The sequence below is a fragment of the Acyrthosiphon pisum genome, chromosome A2 (assembly GCF_005508785.2).
Source record: "Acyrthosiphon pisum isolate AL4f chromosome A2, pea_aphid_22Mar2018_4r6ur, whole genome shotgun sequence".
Lineage (NCBI taxonomy): Eukaryota > Metazoa > Arthropoda > Insecta > Hemiptera > Aphididae > Acyrthosiphon > Acyrthosiphon pisum.
In genome coordinates this window covers 15,998,663-16,015,952 of record NC_042495.1, presented here as the reverse complement: position 1 = coordinate 16,015,952, position 17,290 = coordinate 15,998,663, and the positions used below count along the sequence as shown (strand labels likewise).

Here is a 17,290-nt window from a genome sequence, read left to right as displayed (position 1 = left end):
TATAATCCCAGATTTTCTAGTTTGTGACGAAGAAATCATTGAGGTACCAGGTTCCCACTTTTTAATTTTGCTGCTTGGTGGAAGTGAGCTATATAAAATCAACGAATTGCACCAAATAAATACAATGTACAATTTATAAAAATAATAAACACTTGTCTGAATACATACATTTGTGAATAATGTCCCAATCCACACTACAGTAAGTATAATTTCTATTTTCTATTTAACTATAATAAATTTCTTTTAATAAATTCTTGTCTCACTTGTTAAACTTTGCATATAGCTTTTAAGTGAATAGATTGTTCGTTACACCATGATGCTGAATAATTGTATAAACATATTTTAATAAACATTTTCTGTAGTCTAATAAATTAATATTTCTTATAGAATACCTACATATTCTGCTACCATTGGTTATGAAAATTCAACATCGCTAAATCGTCATAATCGGGAACTTGGAATTTTTCTCTGACATTATCAGAATATTCTTTATGACCTTTTGGTTAAGTAAAAAATTGAAAGCACAGATAACACGGAAACTGTAAAACAATAATTTGTTCATATTAATTGTGCTAACTTTATGATAACTATTTATTAGTTACCAATGATTAGCACTTGAGCTGAGCAGTTTATTGCCGATGACACTATAAACATCTTAACTGAGGAAGATCTAATAGAAATTCAGTAATTTAACGTCCAAGCGATGATCAATTCTTCTGTATTGTCTAGGGCTCTTAGTACCCACAACTGGTATAAAGAATTTAAGATATAGTCCTAAAACATAATGTTGAATTAGTAAAAATCATAATACTTTATAACAGTATTGTTGCCAGTTAGATAGGCATGTGGCGGCGGTAAGGCACTAATGAAGTGGCTATGATCATTTTGTAGAAAAATATTTGAAGTTGATTAAGATATACTTATGGTTCTTATTCTGAATCATTATTTTTATTGTATTTTGAATTTTCTGTCTCAGTTTCTACATCCTTTTTACCATCGAACGTATTTGAAATTTTTTTACCTGCCTTTTCCTCTAAACATATGATAGGTAATAAAGAAAAATATATATATTAGTTGTATTTATTAATCATATTCAGTTATAGTTATTACTTATTAGTTATTACTATCCGCTGATATTTCATCAGTAATACAATGAAATCATTTTAACTTAAGATAACATGGGAAACAAAATTATGTTTGTATTAACCACATATTGTGGTGACTTTTCATTGAATTTATTTCTAACAAAATAATATGTGATGTACCTATATTCAAAATACGAATCTAGTAATGAAGGATGATACCTACTATTCCAACTTCTGCTACTCGCTGGTAAATTTCTTTTCCTCCTCTTCTTGGTCGATTGGATTTCTTAGTTGACGCAGATGATGTGGTCTTTGTGCTTAGAGTTCTTTCTATTACTCGTGTAATAGGTCTGCAAAAAAAAAAAATAAAAGAATAGGAATACCTTTTATTAGTTGTATTTATTAATCATATTCAGTTATAGTTATTACTTATTAGTTATTACTATCCGCTGATATTTCATCAGTAATACAATGAAATCATTTTAACTTAAGATAACATGGGAAACAAAATTATGTTTGTATTAACCACATATTGTGGTGACTTTTCATTGAATTTATTTCTAACAAAATAATATGTGATGTACCTATATTCAAAATACGAATCTAGTAATGAAGGATGATACCTACTATTCCAACTTCTGCTACTCGCTGGTAAATTTCTTTTCCTCCTCTTCTTGGTCGATTGGATTTCTTAGTTGACGCAGATGATGTGGTCTTTGTGCTTAGAGTTCTTTCTATTACTCGTGTAATAGGTCTGCAAAAAAAAAAATAAAAGAATAGGAATACCAAGATATAACTTGTGAAATGAAATCACTATAAATGGAAAGCCGATCTTTAAAATATATATAAATTGAATTATTTATACAATATTACATAATACAACTATTTGGATGTGTTAATTATTATATAAAAAAACCCTTACCTATTATTGTACAAACTTAGGATAACACCACTCAACATGTGTAATACACCAATTATAATGGAGATTTTCATATTATATGCATTTAAAAACACAATTTTGTTTAATGCCAACTATAAATAGAACAATAAATATTAATTTTAATATTGAACAAATAAATGGCAGACCAATTGTTAAAGCTTTGAAAATATATCATAAATGTTTACCTGCCGTACAGGGTCAAGTGCTACAGGATATGGGACTTGATCATAATCTGATGATAAGGAAGGATTAATCTGTAAATCTTTATTATTTATTACAATTGATTCATTGGATCCAAACAAATTGAGAGATTTGGAAAATATATCATTGTATATAAAACTAGTATACATAGAAAATATATGCACGAGTAATATTATGTAAGGTCCAGCAAAAAATACATTCCATACCTATAATAAATAATATTAAATTATAATTTTAAAAATTCAATTTTATGTATGTATGGTGTATAATATTATATACTTTCATATTTTTTTAATAAATAATATAACTATTGGTTTTATAAAAATATTATAAATAAGGTTAAAAATATATGAAACTGAGTCGAATCAATGTAATAGAATTTAAAAGTATAATACAATTTTTAATGCTTACCAGTAATACAAATTAAGCAAAAAAAAAATAAGAATTTTAACTAAATAATAGTAAAAAAATTATTAAATAATTAAAGCAGAAACTTTGTATTACAAGTTTCATTTTATACAATAGTCTAGACAAATGCTATAAAAACGATAGTCGAAAATAAATATAATTTGTTTAATGGTTTTATAAAATAATTTGAAAAGCTGAAAATGGATTCATTTGAAATATATTTATTTTCACAATGACTAAACAATATACTTCTATTGTTTAAATTTAATTTGTATATAATTAACTTATATTACCCACGCCAAAACAGGCATGCTTTAAATGACAATTATCTTGCCATGTTGACACAATATTTTATATAATTAATTATTTCATAAGATACAATGTATTGCTATAACATGCATGTAGGTATAGTTCAAAATAGTTTTAAGTTTCCATAAATATTTTTAAATTACAACAAATTAACTAAAATCACGTTATTTTCCGCTAAAATATACGATTTCCTCAAAATTTGAACTTAATATAATGTCTATAAAACAAAATTATGAAAATTTATTTTTTAGGCTTTTAGGGTTTCACTAAGGATTATGATTATACTATGTGGGATTTTGTATTAAATTGTCAAGCTTTTTGACCAAGCATCAATTTCTTTATCAATAATTTTAAAAAACTGAATGCGAATAATTTCTTTTCTTTTTTAAAATTATTAAGAACATTTCTGGGAATATTTACTTTTACCCTCTCCCCCTTCCCTACTAAAGTAGTAACTATATTCACTTTTTTGCCAGAAAATATAATATATTTAAATTGAAGATTAAAGCATTTTTACTTTTCCAACAGGTGGTGTAAGCATAAAAAATTACATAATATCATTGTAAAATCAATAATTTCATCGGTTCGTTATGAATCTAAAGTATAATGAAAAAATATATTTACATACATATACATAGTTTATATACATTTAGGTATCATTACAATATTGCAACAAATAAAAAAATGAAAAAATGATGTGTATAGTTTCTGCTTAATATATGAGGTTATGACTCCAGCAGACGACAGTGTTGCTATTAAATAGGTACAATTAATCATTGTGTTTTCGATTGACAAACCAATACAGTCTTAGTGTGAGATAGTATCCGATTTCGATGAAAGACAGAACGCTGCAACCGAGAAAAAATGACGCCGTGCCTCCGAGGGAAACTGGAATCATTAGTTTAAAGTAATAATAGTGTATGCATTATAATATAATATTATAGTATGTATAAAATATTATTGAACTTAACATAAATATAGATTTTGTCATATTTCGTATATTAGTAGGTACCTATACCATGTAGGTATCTAAATGCGATTTATTGTGCAAGTGCAATTAGTGTTTATTTGCGAATTATATAAGTATTGGGTATTACACAGTAAAACTTACGAGTAGACACGTCATATTTTATTTTATTAGACGAAATGGAACGTTAAGACGACCGCGACATGTACCTACTGCACATTATTATGTATTATACACGCCGTCATCATCAGGTATGTTGTATACATTTTATTTTATGCTAAAAGCTATATATTTTACGAAACTATAATAAAATTTGACAAATGGCTTAATTATATATTTTTATACTCGTTAAAATTGTTTACGGTGTGTTTGAAATCGTATACATTCCGGCGGCATTTTTTTTTTAAATACCATTTATTTTCTTTTACAACCGCACGGTCTCCTATTATAGCTGTATATGGGCGTATGACCGTAACCTATATATTATATTGTATTATATAGCTGTATCCCTTCTGTCTGTATTCGATTTACAATATTATATCGGTATACACGTATGCAGTGGCGTAATTACGGGGGCTCTTCCTCAGCGACATTTTTGTCAGGGGGCAATGATATATCTCGAGATATGCCAACGGTAGACATTTTTAAATCTTCTAAAATAGAAAAAGAATACAATACAATATTTAACATAAATATTTTATCAAATAAAAAATTATTGCATATGGGTATTTACGTTTCTACTGATGCATAGTGCACAACATCTATATGTTTATTTTTTATGTAGGTACTTAAATAATTAAATACTTAGTTAACGGTACGCCATCATAATATGGGTACCTACGATTTGTTTCTATAAGCCATAGAATGTGTTGTGTAAAAACAAACAATTAGGTTATGTTTTCGATTTCGGTGAATAAATCATTTTACCCCCTCCCCCTGCCTAGTTTTTTTTACTCAGTTACGCCATTGCCTGTGTGATAATATTATACATATTCGTACAACTTATACAATATACATAAATATTCACCGCCTCCATATTATTATCACGGTGTCGTGCGCTCGAGTTTTACCGAGAAATATACACTCTGCTACTCTGCATCATCAATTACCGACAGATTTATGTCCAACAGCGTAAAAAACGATTTAGTATGGATTTATAAAATATTAAATGCTCCTTCGTCGGGAAAATGTTACCGGCACAGCCTCTCGGGGCTCGGGCATCGCGTGACGGAATCGGACGAGCGCGCGAAGTAAACGTTTTACGTCTTTCATTATGCACCGCCGAACAAATTAAAATTATTATTTATTATTATTTCATAATAATTTGTATAATAAGACAAGTAATAACCACTGAGACGCGATGTATTATATTATAGTAACATATCCGTGGCCACAGTGACACAGTGACTACAGTAACAGTTGTGTAATACGGCTATATCGGTCAAAAATTCGTGGGACAATAATAAAGTCTGATTTTAAAAAACTCCAGACTCGTTTTTTATTGTCGGACAACAATAGTCTGGATACGATTCGCAAAAAATTGATTTTAATGAATTTTAAATTAATTGTTTGGTAACTTTAATTGTCGCCATTAATTGTACGGTATAAAAATTTAAATAAACGATTGTACCTATTATGGGCGTGTCATTCTGTTAATGTTTTTCAATGAAGCCAATCAGAGTAGGTGTTTGTTAAGTGCTAACTATAAAGTAAAATTAAATTGTTTTCTTATATAATATTGAAAGCATACTCTACTTGAATTTGACATATTATGTTTTTACTACCTACCTATGTTATTAAGTTATTAAGGCTATATCACGCAATTTTTTTATTTTAACCAACAATAAATTGCTTTTTATGGTTGGATCAAGAAGCATAAATGAATTTTCAACTATATATATTATCATAATTATTGACGACATAATGTCCAAAATGTAAAATGTACCTATGTAATATAAATAATTTTACAATGATTTAAGTCATTAATAACTGACCAGAAGTAGGGTACGCAGAATTTTTCATTGTGGGGGGAGGCTTGAAAATTAATTACAAGTTAATTTTTATTTTATATATTATCTAATAATTGCAGACGAGGTATGTTTGTACAACTTCAACTTCTCAAATTTTCTAGTAGAAAAAATGATCTGATCATAAACTTCAATGGAGAGTTTTAGATGAAAATTTAATCTAGTTCGTCTTTTGGGAGGTTGAAATTGAAAATTCTCAGTAATTTTTTTAATAATCATGAGAAAAAAAATAAATGAAAATTTGTTAACCCTGATTAGACGGTTAATGATTAGACTTGGATTGTATTTGATTAATTTTAGTTTTTTTCTAAAAAATTTCAGTAAATAATTATTTGTTTGGGCAAAAAGCTTAAAACTGTAATACAAGGTTCATCATAAGTTTTTACTATAGCTATTTGAAAATATTAACGATTCATATTGACAAAATTTTTTTTTATAAGTATTTAAAGTTAAAATGTTGACAAAACCACAATTAATTTGTAGTTAAAAATGTATAAAATATTAATTTTATCTAGCTAAGGCTTGAAACTTTAATAAAAGGTCTTTCGTAGGTATAAGTAGTTCATACTTTTACCATAAAATTACCGATTATTTTAGGAAAATCGGTATGCAAATATGAATTCATTCTGGTAAGACGTGTATGAATTTACGTCATGCTTACTAGTTGACGACAGTTGAAACTTGATAAATATTCTTAAAAAAGTAATAATAATACGGGCAAGGGGGGAAGGGGCTTCAGTTCGTTAGCCCCCGCGTATGCCACTGCTGACCAGTAAGTATTGGTTACAACTATAAACATACACTCCATTACTTACTGATGGTAGCAATAATATTTTTTTTGAAATTTGTTTTGAAAAATGCCTCATTGTAATTCCAATACTGTGAGTATAAATATTATTAAATAGGTAGATAGGTAGCGAGTATAGTTTGATAATAGATAGTTTCGTATCTAAATACTAATGCATTGCATATTCGAACCGTGCAAAGGTTTCATTTGACGCTGACATAATACACGAGAATAGTCGTGATTGTTAATACTCTCTAAATTCAAGTGATCATAATTCATGATCGCTATAATGGGAATAAATCGATCGGCCTATGTAAATGGCAAATTTATAGCTGCGCATGTGTAGTATCATCTATGTATAATAATATGTATAAGCATTGTATTTAAATGTTTTGTTTCTCAACAGTTTAATGCCCCCGGAGTATGCGGGATGCCTACCACACCACACACACACACGAAATGTCTACATAATGTACCTACTATTATGTATTTTATGTATAAAAACGCATTACAATTGATATTCCAATAATACAGTTATAAAATGTTAACTACCCGTGTAATCGATGCAATAATGCGATTATGTGCGACTATCGGAATAATTTGTCCTGGTACCTACCCATGTACCTACGTATCCCGAGTATAACTTACAAAAACCATATACGGCACAAGACATAAGTACAGGTATATATTATATTATAATAATATATATTGCATAACATAATATTATGTACTATATGTATATTATGTAGGTACGTATTATAAAATTTACGGGTACCTTTAGTTCTACGTATCTTGTTATGTATACGCTTCCTCGTAAAATTAAATGAATTAACCTTTTTAGTTGTTGCTATATTTTAAATAAATTTATTCAATATTGACTTAGACGGTTACAGCGCTAGAGATGATATATTATTATGCGTTTTTTTTTTATGTAAAATAATTCATGCAACAAAATATAATGTATATATAGATAGACCATATAGTATATTATATAGTAAAACGACGGGGTGGCCATTTTGAATTGCAGGATTCTTTTTATTTATTTATTTTTTAAATGATTTTTTGTTGAAAACGTCCTTAGTGGTCGACATCATCTTCAATCTCGAGGGAAAGCGAAATATTATAGTTTGCAAAAGTAATTTTCATTATTATAGATACTGCAGCCATTGATATCAAAATGTTAACATTTATTTAAAAAAAAATAATTTATTGTGTAGAAAGAAGCAAAACAATTTAAGAATTACCGAGTAAATTAAAAATGGCAATTGATTTTATAATTTAATCGTTGTGTCATGTTTAGTTCTATAAATTACATAAATAATAACAACATTATTTTCCATGAATATGTAATTAGAAACATGTTTACATCTATAGGTAGGTACCACTACAGTAAATCTCAAGACAACTTTGACAGTAACATATTTTGTACTTATCACGACTAAGTAATTATAAATTAATATTAATCACAAATATATACCTACGTAAAAATATCAAATATGAATTTATACATTTTGTTTGTTTGTATTAATTGGATAGTGCAATGAATGAATATTTTATAATAAATAGCAATATTATCATTATTAATTATTGTTTTTAGAAATTGCTTTTTTATTATTTTATATTTGTTAGTATTTTATATTTAAGTTAATATCGTAGTTGATTGAAAACCTATAAGAAGTTAAAACAAAACAACTAGAACTTAAATAACCGGATAACACACTAATACATCTAACGCACGATGTTGAATATGCCGTGTGCCTTTTTATTGTCAATTGTGTTTATCGTATATGAGTATAGGTAGGTGAAGAATACCGTTCATGATCGAATTGTGATGGTCCAAGGCGACAACGATAGAGATCATTTGTTTTGAAAAACAATGAACTCACACACACACACACACACACACGCACGCACAAACTTACCCAATAAATCTTCAAAGCTGTAAATGACGTCGCGGCGCAATCGTGTCTTACTATATTTGTCAACGGCCCAGCGGTAACGGATGTCCCACGGCACTGGATACGCCCTGTCATTTACAAAATAAAAACGGGAATAGCAATATTATGTGAGAAAATATTATGCAGGCACGTGGTTTTAATTATTATTTTTTTTGTTTTATATGAACACGTCCAATTCGCGTGCGTTACCCACCATGTCCTCTTTGAATTCCTGTCCAAAAACAGTTTAACTTCCTCGCACTGCATCTGGCAATTGCAGTCGATCGGTGTCCCGTCATTTTTTTCTAATGTTATCAACATATTGCTATGCATCGACAAACAATGGAGCCCTTCGATATTGCAAACTTTCATTGTACCTAAAACATAACACTTGATATATTATATTGTACCAGTATTATACGACGATTGGTTCCGCCGATCACTAATAAATAATAACACATACACAATTCAAATAGAACATGTATTTATTATTGTTTTGTTTTACAACCCAACTGCATCGAGTGATCACTGCTACGCGAAGAACCAACATTTGCCCACTCATATCTCTTATATATTATAGCTTAACCTAGTTTCTATGTTGCTTCATCTTGTTTTTAGCCTACTAAAATGTAGTTAGACTTAATACTAAATTTTGTTACATAATATTACATACATGTTTTCTTTACTTAGTTATTAGTTTTCATATTGATGTTTATGCATTTGCAACAGACAACAACATAATATATTATGTTTACCCTAACTCCATGTACACGTTTATGCAAATATACATTTGTATATAATAGGTATATTATATTATATTATGCTTGATACAACACTATAATAGTTATTAATTTGTCTTTGTTATAGTTATTGATCTAGGCCATAATATCTACAAGTCAATTTCATGTTATTTATGTTTATGCCAGAAGCATAGGTGTGTTTAGACTTTACTACTTTAGTGTCCGAAAGAGGATAAAATAACAAATTTTAAAATCGTATCATATTTTTTTTTTTAGACATGAAGGAACACCCATTTGTTATGTGAAATTAAAATAAAACTGCACATTATAATGTAGGTACAATGGTACATAGGTAATACAAATATTTAAAAAAATGTATTAATAAAAATTAGGTTTTTATATTTTAATATAATTATTTTTACTAGTTGAAGAACATCAAAAATTCAAAACACATTTGTTGTACTATTATTTGTTATCTCTCCTCCAAGGCGTCGAATACAATTTATCACCCCACAACCAGGTTGACCGTCATTTGTACTATGATATTTTTTATATACCGTTACAAAAAAATGTAAGTAGTAATAATCAATTGTTTAAATTATTAGTAGTAGAGTTGAACATTGTATTACCTAACATTATTATCTCATAATCATTACACGTAAAATAATAGGACAATTATTTTATAAAAATCATATTATAATGAAAATATGTCAAACAATAATATAATTTAGTTATAATAAATAAATTCAATAACTATAATAACTGTACTTATAATAATAAAATATATTATTTTATTTATTAGGTAAAACAAACAACGGTTATATTAAAATGTATAATATTATGTTGGCTGGAAAGTATAATATAATAATAATATGGTGGCTATAATGAAAATATAAAATTTTGTTGGGTACAAATAAAATACCATATTATATTATTATTTGCTGTGTTTATTTTATAATTTATATTGACAGTCAGTCTGTTATTTTAATTCAAACGTATGAGTTCTATTATTTTTGTAGTTTGATATTATTTAACTGACAATTTTTTTTTATTTTTAGTTCATTCCCTGTTTTTCAATAGTTTTATGTTACGAAAATTAATTTAAATTAAAAATGTTTTTATTCTAATTTCCAAAGCTTATTTTCAGTGAATAAGTTTTCAAGGATATATCGTGATGAGACTGATTATTTTTGCGTTTGGACATTTATACTTATCATTCTAGCTATTATATTCAAGAAAGACAAACAAAATCTTAGTTAAATGTACGATATGGATTAATAATGGAACGTGGAAATAAATGTTTCATTTTTGTTAAACGAATATTAAAAGAAAAGTGGTAATAGTAGGTATACTAAGTAGGTAAGTGTAGTTTAGCAATATAAAATTACTAATATGTATTTTCAGGTATATATTGTATACAGTGTTGAATTCAGTAGACAGAAATAAATCGATATGGAGAGGATTACCCAACAGTGTTAAAAATGTAATACCTATATATTTTATTTGTGGAGAAAATTAATTTTTTTTATAAATTTACATTTTGTATTCTTGTCAAATAAGAAATATTCCCGTTTTTTTTCGAACTGTCTGTCTGTCGATAATATTCTACACGTCTTGAATTCAACACTGGCAATGAGGGCAATGGGAAATTTTCGGTCAGACGAGTGATACTTTAATATTATATTAAATCAAAGTTATATTATAAAACAATTATCGGTCAGTTTAGCTTAAAATACACAATATAATACGATACAACGTGTAACCGTTTCCCTTATTATAAATGTCTGACAGTTAGCCCATTCTCCTCTGTGTGGATTAGGCCTAAAGTTTATACTCGGGGAAACCACAATAAAAAAAACGCGCCACGTACAATACCTCATGCAACATTAAGAAGTTTGATATAACATCGATTTTCATTTAATGTGCTGCTAAGGTGGTGAGGAATTTTGTACAATAAATTAATGTAGTTTGTAATATACAATAATATTAACATTAGATAATATATAAAATGTAAACCAAATCAATGAATGTATTATAATATAATATGTGCTGTAAACTAATTCTTTTTAGCTGTACCTACATGATTTTTTTGGAGGCACAGTGCACCGGTGTGTCCCCTGCCGTTTACATGCCTATGTTTAAAAGACAATAATATACCCATCAATTGAAACGAATGATATTAATAAAAAAGATAGTATGTTTAGTTTCAAATATTGAGTTCTCACATATTACGGTTAATTCGTAATAATTGCATTGCATTTGGAAATAATTAATTACAGTATAATATTGTTGCCTGCTATAGTAAGTACCTAAGTGTCTTTAATAATAATTGTTTATTTAAAATCGACCATAATAAAATAATATTGTATTTTATGATGCACCTGGGTACGGGTAAAAGTGCGGAGTGCACTTGCACATCTTCAGAGCCAGATTTCTTCTGCATATCATCCTACACACGTTGTAACTGTAAACGGGTATTGTGTTGTCCATTGGTTCGTCCATGAAACGACATCGACGTTGCGACGGGCTTAACCGTCTCAGTTCAGGAGCAGATGTCATCTCCCAAAACGTGAACGTAGTATCTCGTTCCATGTTCTCTTGCACCGAATAATATTTGTCTACTATATTTGGTACTTCCTTTGGGTAATGCACGTAATACTGTAACGAATATAATATTGCAATATACATTTATTTATGACATTTTAGGTGAACTATATATATAATATTTATTTTTCAATGTACAGACAAATTTATGGCAAGTCAGTTTAAATATTATATTATAATATTATAATTCAATTTTTGGATAAAAAAATATTAGTCTCCAAGTCCAGACATTATTAATTGTGTATTATTTATGTGTTTATTATATATAGTACCTATATTAGGCATTAGTAAAATACATAAAAGTTACACTGTGATTACCGTTGATCCTTCTACATAAAATACAATTATATTAATGTTTTAAAAATAAATTATAATTCACAAAAGATCATACCTTTACTCGGTTATTTTTAAATAAATAATTATCAATGGGCTCGCAATTATAATAATTATAAAGTATAAACTATAAATCCATTAATGTCGTACAAAGTTTTTTTATAATTACCAAAACACTCCGAGGTAGGTATTCTGCTCTTGCGTAACATAATGAGTTGAGAAAGTTACACGATGGTGTTGGAGAGTTGGAATTTATGTTTTGGAGTTTACTACTGTAATTATAAAGATGTGTTTAATATTTAGCAAATAATAGGTTTGGCTATATAATTTAAAACATATATTGTATTATTTGTTATAATTTTATATTATAGGTAAATCGTAACACTGGTTTCTTATATCATCGTAGTATGGCTAAACTATTTGGTTTTTTCAAACATTATTAAATTCGTATACCTATATAAGTATACAAACATTATTTTGATTTTTAATCCCCAGTCACTTGGATAATAACAAATAAATTGAGCTGAAATGTAAATTTAAAAATATTATTCAAACAACTGCTTACTTAGGTGTTAAGTAATTTGTTATTGTTCCACTGAAAGTGTAACAGATACCCATTTCAGTTAATACTGGTTGAAAAGTGATATTTTTATAGTCAGTGCTGAATATTGTGGTTCTAAAACGAGGTTCAGCATGTACCTGTAAGATAATACAATTGTTAATTATAGTAAAAACTAAAATTAAAATATTTTGATAAATCATAGTTAACATTAAAACCTATTTATTAATCTTTATACTATACGTACATTTTATTTTAATACCTTATACCTTAAACATTTAATACAACGTTTCTCATAAGTTTTCTTACAGCAATTATAAAATCTCAATACTTTTTTTACGATGGTTATTAGTTTGAAGTTCAAATGTTGACGGTAATTTTTTATGAGTTGTTTAAAATGTTGAATAGTCTATATTTTACGCTATGCAAATCCGATTTTCTGTCTCTATACGTTTTTTCAAATATGACGAAAAGAGCCTGACAAGAGCTTATTATACTGGGCTGAGGTAAGATTATAATAGTAAATCAAGACCGCAACGACTATACTTAATGTTTGTAGCTGTCCTAATATTTTAGATTTCGATTAATACTTTTTATTATTTTTATTAAGGAATTGTAATATACATGTATAAAAACCTTGTAAAAATAACAAATCAACGTATTCAACAATACCTTCAAAACCAAGTCGATAATGTTAACATTTATTAATTCAGTATTATTAACAAAAGGCGCAATGCTGTCTATGTTTTCATACGTTATGTTCGCTACTTTTTTCACAAAATCCATGTAGTAATCAAATTTTTCGCCAGAACTTACTTTCCATTTACTAGATAAAAAAATATTGCAAATTTAATACAAATAATATTTATATAGTACAATATTATATCCACCCACCGCTGTACATAATCTTTAGCGAATTCTGTGTCCACGGGGTCTACGTAACAGAATGTAGAACTTGGAAACTGAAGGTACCAAAATCGATAATCTTTCTGTACTGTTATAACAGTAGGGTTTGTATTGTATCGTATCCAACTGTCCCGCATCACATTAAAAGATCCGTAAATCGCCAAAATTTCGCAGAGAACCCAAAGAAATCTGCGTAAAACGGTTTTATGAGGTGTATAAAAATGTAAGACACTCGATGAGTAGTGTATACATTTTCGGTATAATATGCTTATGAATAAAATAATAATATATAAGTTGAATATTATAGTAGGTACCTTACGGCCATACGACCTATATTTTTTTTATATACATATTATTTAAATAAATATAAATTATTAAGAGGACGCGATGCACCTATAATCTATATAATATATGATTATATATTGTATTATATTACCGTATTGATTTTGTATGTTTATTTCGTCAAGTCCTATTATTTGTACTACTTACATTTCTATAAAATGTCTGTTGGATAGGCCAATATGGCGTATACCGTGCAGGGTAGTCGTCTCGGAGAACTCCTTAAGGTATAACAAACCGGACCTGAGAGGTCCCCACCAAACATTTATTTGTTTATTGTCTCTATTTTTCCTTCGTGTAGTATAATGCATGTTTGTCGTGTGACAGTATCAACGGACTGACGACAGAGAAATTCGCATTTTTCCCACATCGCCATTGTCACGAAAGCGACCACTAATGCATGATACGCCGCCAGTTTTTTTTTAGATCTACGGTGATATCGTAATGTACTGTACTGTTATGCTGTTATTATCCTAATGGAAAAATTATTTTTAACTTTTATTTTTCATTTTTTTGTACACGTCGAAAGTAAATTAAAGTAAAACTACAAATTATCTTTGTAATTCATAAAATATCATTTATCAGATATCGAACGTGATATTTTGAGCTATAAAATAAATATATGTTCAATAGTTTATAAATATTACTATTTACTTCATATATTATGTGAAACAGCACAATATAATAATAAAAAAATTAATAATTTGAACACGGATAATACACTGAAAATAAACTCGATTATATTATAATATGCATGCAAGCATGCAGAAATTCAGCACAAATGCTTGACATATGCATACATAATACTAAAATACGCACTAAAAATTAAATTAAAAAAACTACTTTCCATAGTTTTATTATGATCTAGGTATGTAGGTATTCATTCAATATAAAAGTATTACCGGCAAAAAAAAAAAAATATTAACTTTATAAAAAAAATAGGTCTTGTTGAAAACAATAAAATATATTGATATAATAAACGAAGTAACATTCCTTTATGACCTACTTAGCAGGTACTACCTATAATAGTTTTCATAGAAATATAATATTACCAGGGGCGTCGCTATTACTAGGCTATATCCGAGTGAACCATTGTGAAACCATCATGGCGTTTGTCGTCCAAAATAAGGTTGAATGCATAAAAAGAACAACATCAAAGGACATTATTTAAACGTAGAAAAGACATGACGTAACTGGTGATTGTGCGCGTGCAAACGATTAAACGAAATATCATATAAAACTCGATACCTACCTAGGTATAGGTAATAAGTAATAACGATTTACGAGATACGATGACGGTTAGAAACTCGTCCGGTCTGACAGTGTTAAACTGTCGAATTTATTTCATGTAGAAAAATGAGTAAAATATGCCGTTAACACTACGAATCCGTGAAATATAAATTTATTGTAGAAAAAGGCGATTATATTGGCATTTTGCGTATTATGGAAAATTGCATATTATTATAACCCGCGGTCTAATAGTACAATACGAGTAGGTATCTCGTAGATATAGGAATTTAAGATTACATTTTTATCGTATTGCTTTAATTCAAAATGTAATCAGCGATAGATTGCTAATTACTAATTAATAATTATGTACATTAGTGGAGGTCATTTGGATTCTGTTAATCTGTAATATAAGATTACAGATTACAACCGTAAAATATAATAATATGTTTGGTAATCAAATTTTATTATAGTATAGTAATAGGTTTAATAAAAGTAAAACAGATTGAATATAATATTATCTATTATTTTAGAAAAAAAACCTTCAATGAAGAAAATAAATTACCAACAGTTAATAATTATACTACTTGAGCGTCACGTAATTTATTTTCCATATTATAGCCTAAAATTAAATTAAACTATGATTAAATTAAATTAAATGATAATAAAAATTTGTTTTAATTTTTATATTTCAGCAAACGATTCTATAAACTTATATAATTCTATAAATTCTATAATTCTATAATAGTGATCAAATGAAGAGATCAAACTGAAGTGATTAACTAAAAAAAAAGTTTTCATTTTAAACGATTCTATATACCAGTGATCAAACTCAGTGTAGTATATATTGTTTTTTACGTTATACATGACGTTTACATAGTTCTAATGTTTTATAGACTAATAAATATCATAATAAAATGTACAGCTATTATAGTGCTTATTACAATTAAATTTGAAAATTCTACTCCCATCGAGTAAAATAACTGAATTATTATACTATTTGTTTTAAAAATGTGTTTCTGATCATTGTACTGGCGCTTATACGGATGATTTATATAAAATAAAGAAAACAACCGTATAAGAAATGCTAAAAATAAAAATTCAAAAAAAATTTTATTTTCATAAAAAGTTCCATACTCCTTGAAATCTGAATGGTTTGTACACAGTTCGTTCAAAGTACACATACCACATGGTTTGGAATTCCGGAAACCTTAATCAAATATTTATTGCAGGTCTAAAAGCAAATTATTTCAGCCAGAAATGTCAAAGTCCAAACACTGACGATTAACCTCAGACCAACTTGACAGACTTTCCTAAATATACGCTCCCTCAAAAAACTTCTATCCAAAGAACCAACCTCTCCAGGAAGGATAGTTCCTGCAATTCTAGCGAAGTCAACCTAAAAAACTGACTTGCTACATCCTTTCAACTCGCTGCTTATCCGTTTTGCGATCAAACACTCAAGAGTCAACACTGTATATACGCTTTCATATCCAAGCATTTCACGTGAACAAATACTTTTATCGACGCAATATTAACTGGTGTTTTTTTTTTTCATCATTTTATAAAATATAAAAACTATAGCGCAGTAGTTTTCAAAATCGTATTTATTTAAAGTCGTCGCGGGAACCGTTGAGCAATATTGTTCGCAAAACTTCATTGATTATGCCTGCGCGCGCAATCGCCGCAAGGAAAAATCACATTTAATTTTTCGTCGTCGGCTTGCAATATTGTGGTGTGACGTCGTCGGACTCATATTCGCGAGACTATTTCTGTATATATTATTATTATATAATATATATATATACGTACCAAGTAAGACTGTGCACATTATAATATGTTTACAAACTAGAAGACTATACGCAAACAACATATATATAGTGAACGAGAGAAACTGTCTTCGCCGTCGTTTTAGTTTTGC

The 17,290-nt window shown here is 28.1% G+C and overlaps 2 protein-coding genes across 2 annotated transcripts; both read right to left on the bottom strand.

Annotated features, from left to right (window-relative positions):
* Positions 1-3,446: 3,446 nt before the first annotated feature.
* On the bottom strand, positions 3,447-13,032 carry LOC115034259 (pickpocket protein 19-like). The gene is made up of 6 exons (XM_029490482.1): positions 12,904-13,032; positions 12,508-12,610; positions 11,783-12,059; positions 8,876-9,038; positions 8,647-8,750; positions 3,447-3,831 (listed from the first exon to the last, which is right to left on the bottom strand). The coding sequence occupies exons 1-6, from the start codon at positions 12,954-12,956 to the stop codon at positions 3,713-3,715; spliced, it is 819 nt and encodes a 272-aa protein (XP_029346342.1). The 5' UTR covers positions 12,957-13,032; the 3' UTR covers positions 3,447-3,712.
* LOC100575451 lies at positions 12,962-14,010 on the bottom strand. The gene is made up of 3 exons (XM_029489293.1): positions 13,792-14,010; positions 13,556-13,723; positions 12,962-13,037 (listed from the first exon to the last, which is right to left on the bottom strand). The coding sequence occupies exons 1-3, from the start codon at positions 13,938-13,940 to the stop codon at positions 12,962-12,964; spliced, it is 393 nt and encodes a 130-aa protein (XP_029345153.1). The 5' UTR covers positions 13,941-14,010.
* Positions 14,011-17,290: the final 3,280 nt, after the last annotated feature.

What these genes read in the sequence shown, in the direction of transcription:
- LOC115034259 (XM_029490482.1), bottom strand. Translation starts at nt 12,956, where the DNA reads ATGGGTATCTGTTACACTTTCAGTGGAACAATAACAAATTACTTAACA. An exon ending in ACAAATTACTTAACACCTAA is followed by an intron (nt 12,611 to 12,903) that starts GTAAGCAGTTGT and finishes TTATAATTACAG; the next exon opens with TAGTAAACTCCAAAACATAA. An exon ending in ACCTACCTCGGAGTGTTTTG is followed by an intron (nt 12,060 to 12,507) that starts GTAATTATAAAA and finishes TATTCGTTACAG; the next exon opens with TATTACGTGCATTACCCAAA.
- LOC100575451 (XM_029489293.1), bottom strand. Translation starts at nt 13,940, where the DNA reads ATGCGGGACAGTTGGATACGATACAATACAAACCCTACTGTTATAACA. An exon ending in GCTAAAGATTATGTACAGCG is followed by an intron (nt 13,724 to 13,791) that starts GTGGGTGGATAT and finishes TTTTTTATCTAG; the next exon opens with TAAATGGAAAGTAAGTTCTG. An exon ending in TTGAAGGTATTGTTGAATAC is followed by an intron (nt 13,038 to 13,555) that starts GTTGATTTGTTA and finishes ATTATCTTACAG; the next exon opens with GTACATGCTGAACCTCGTTT.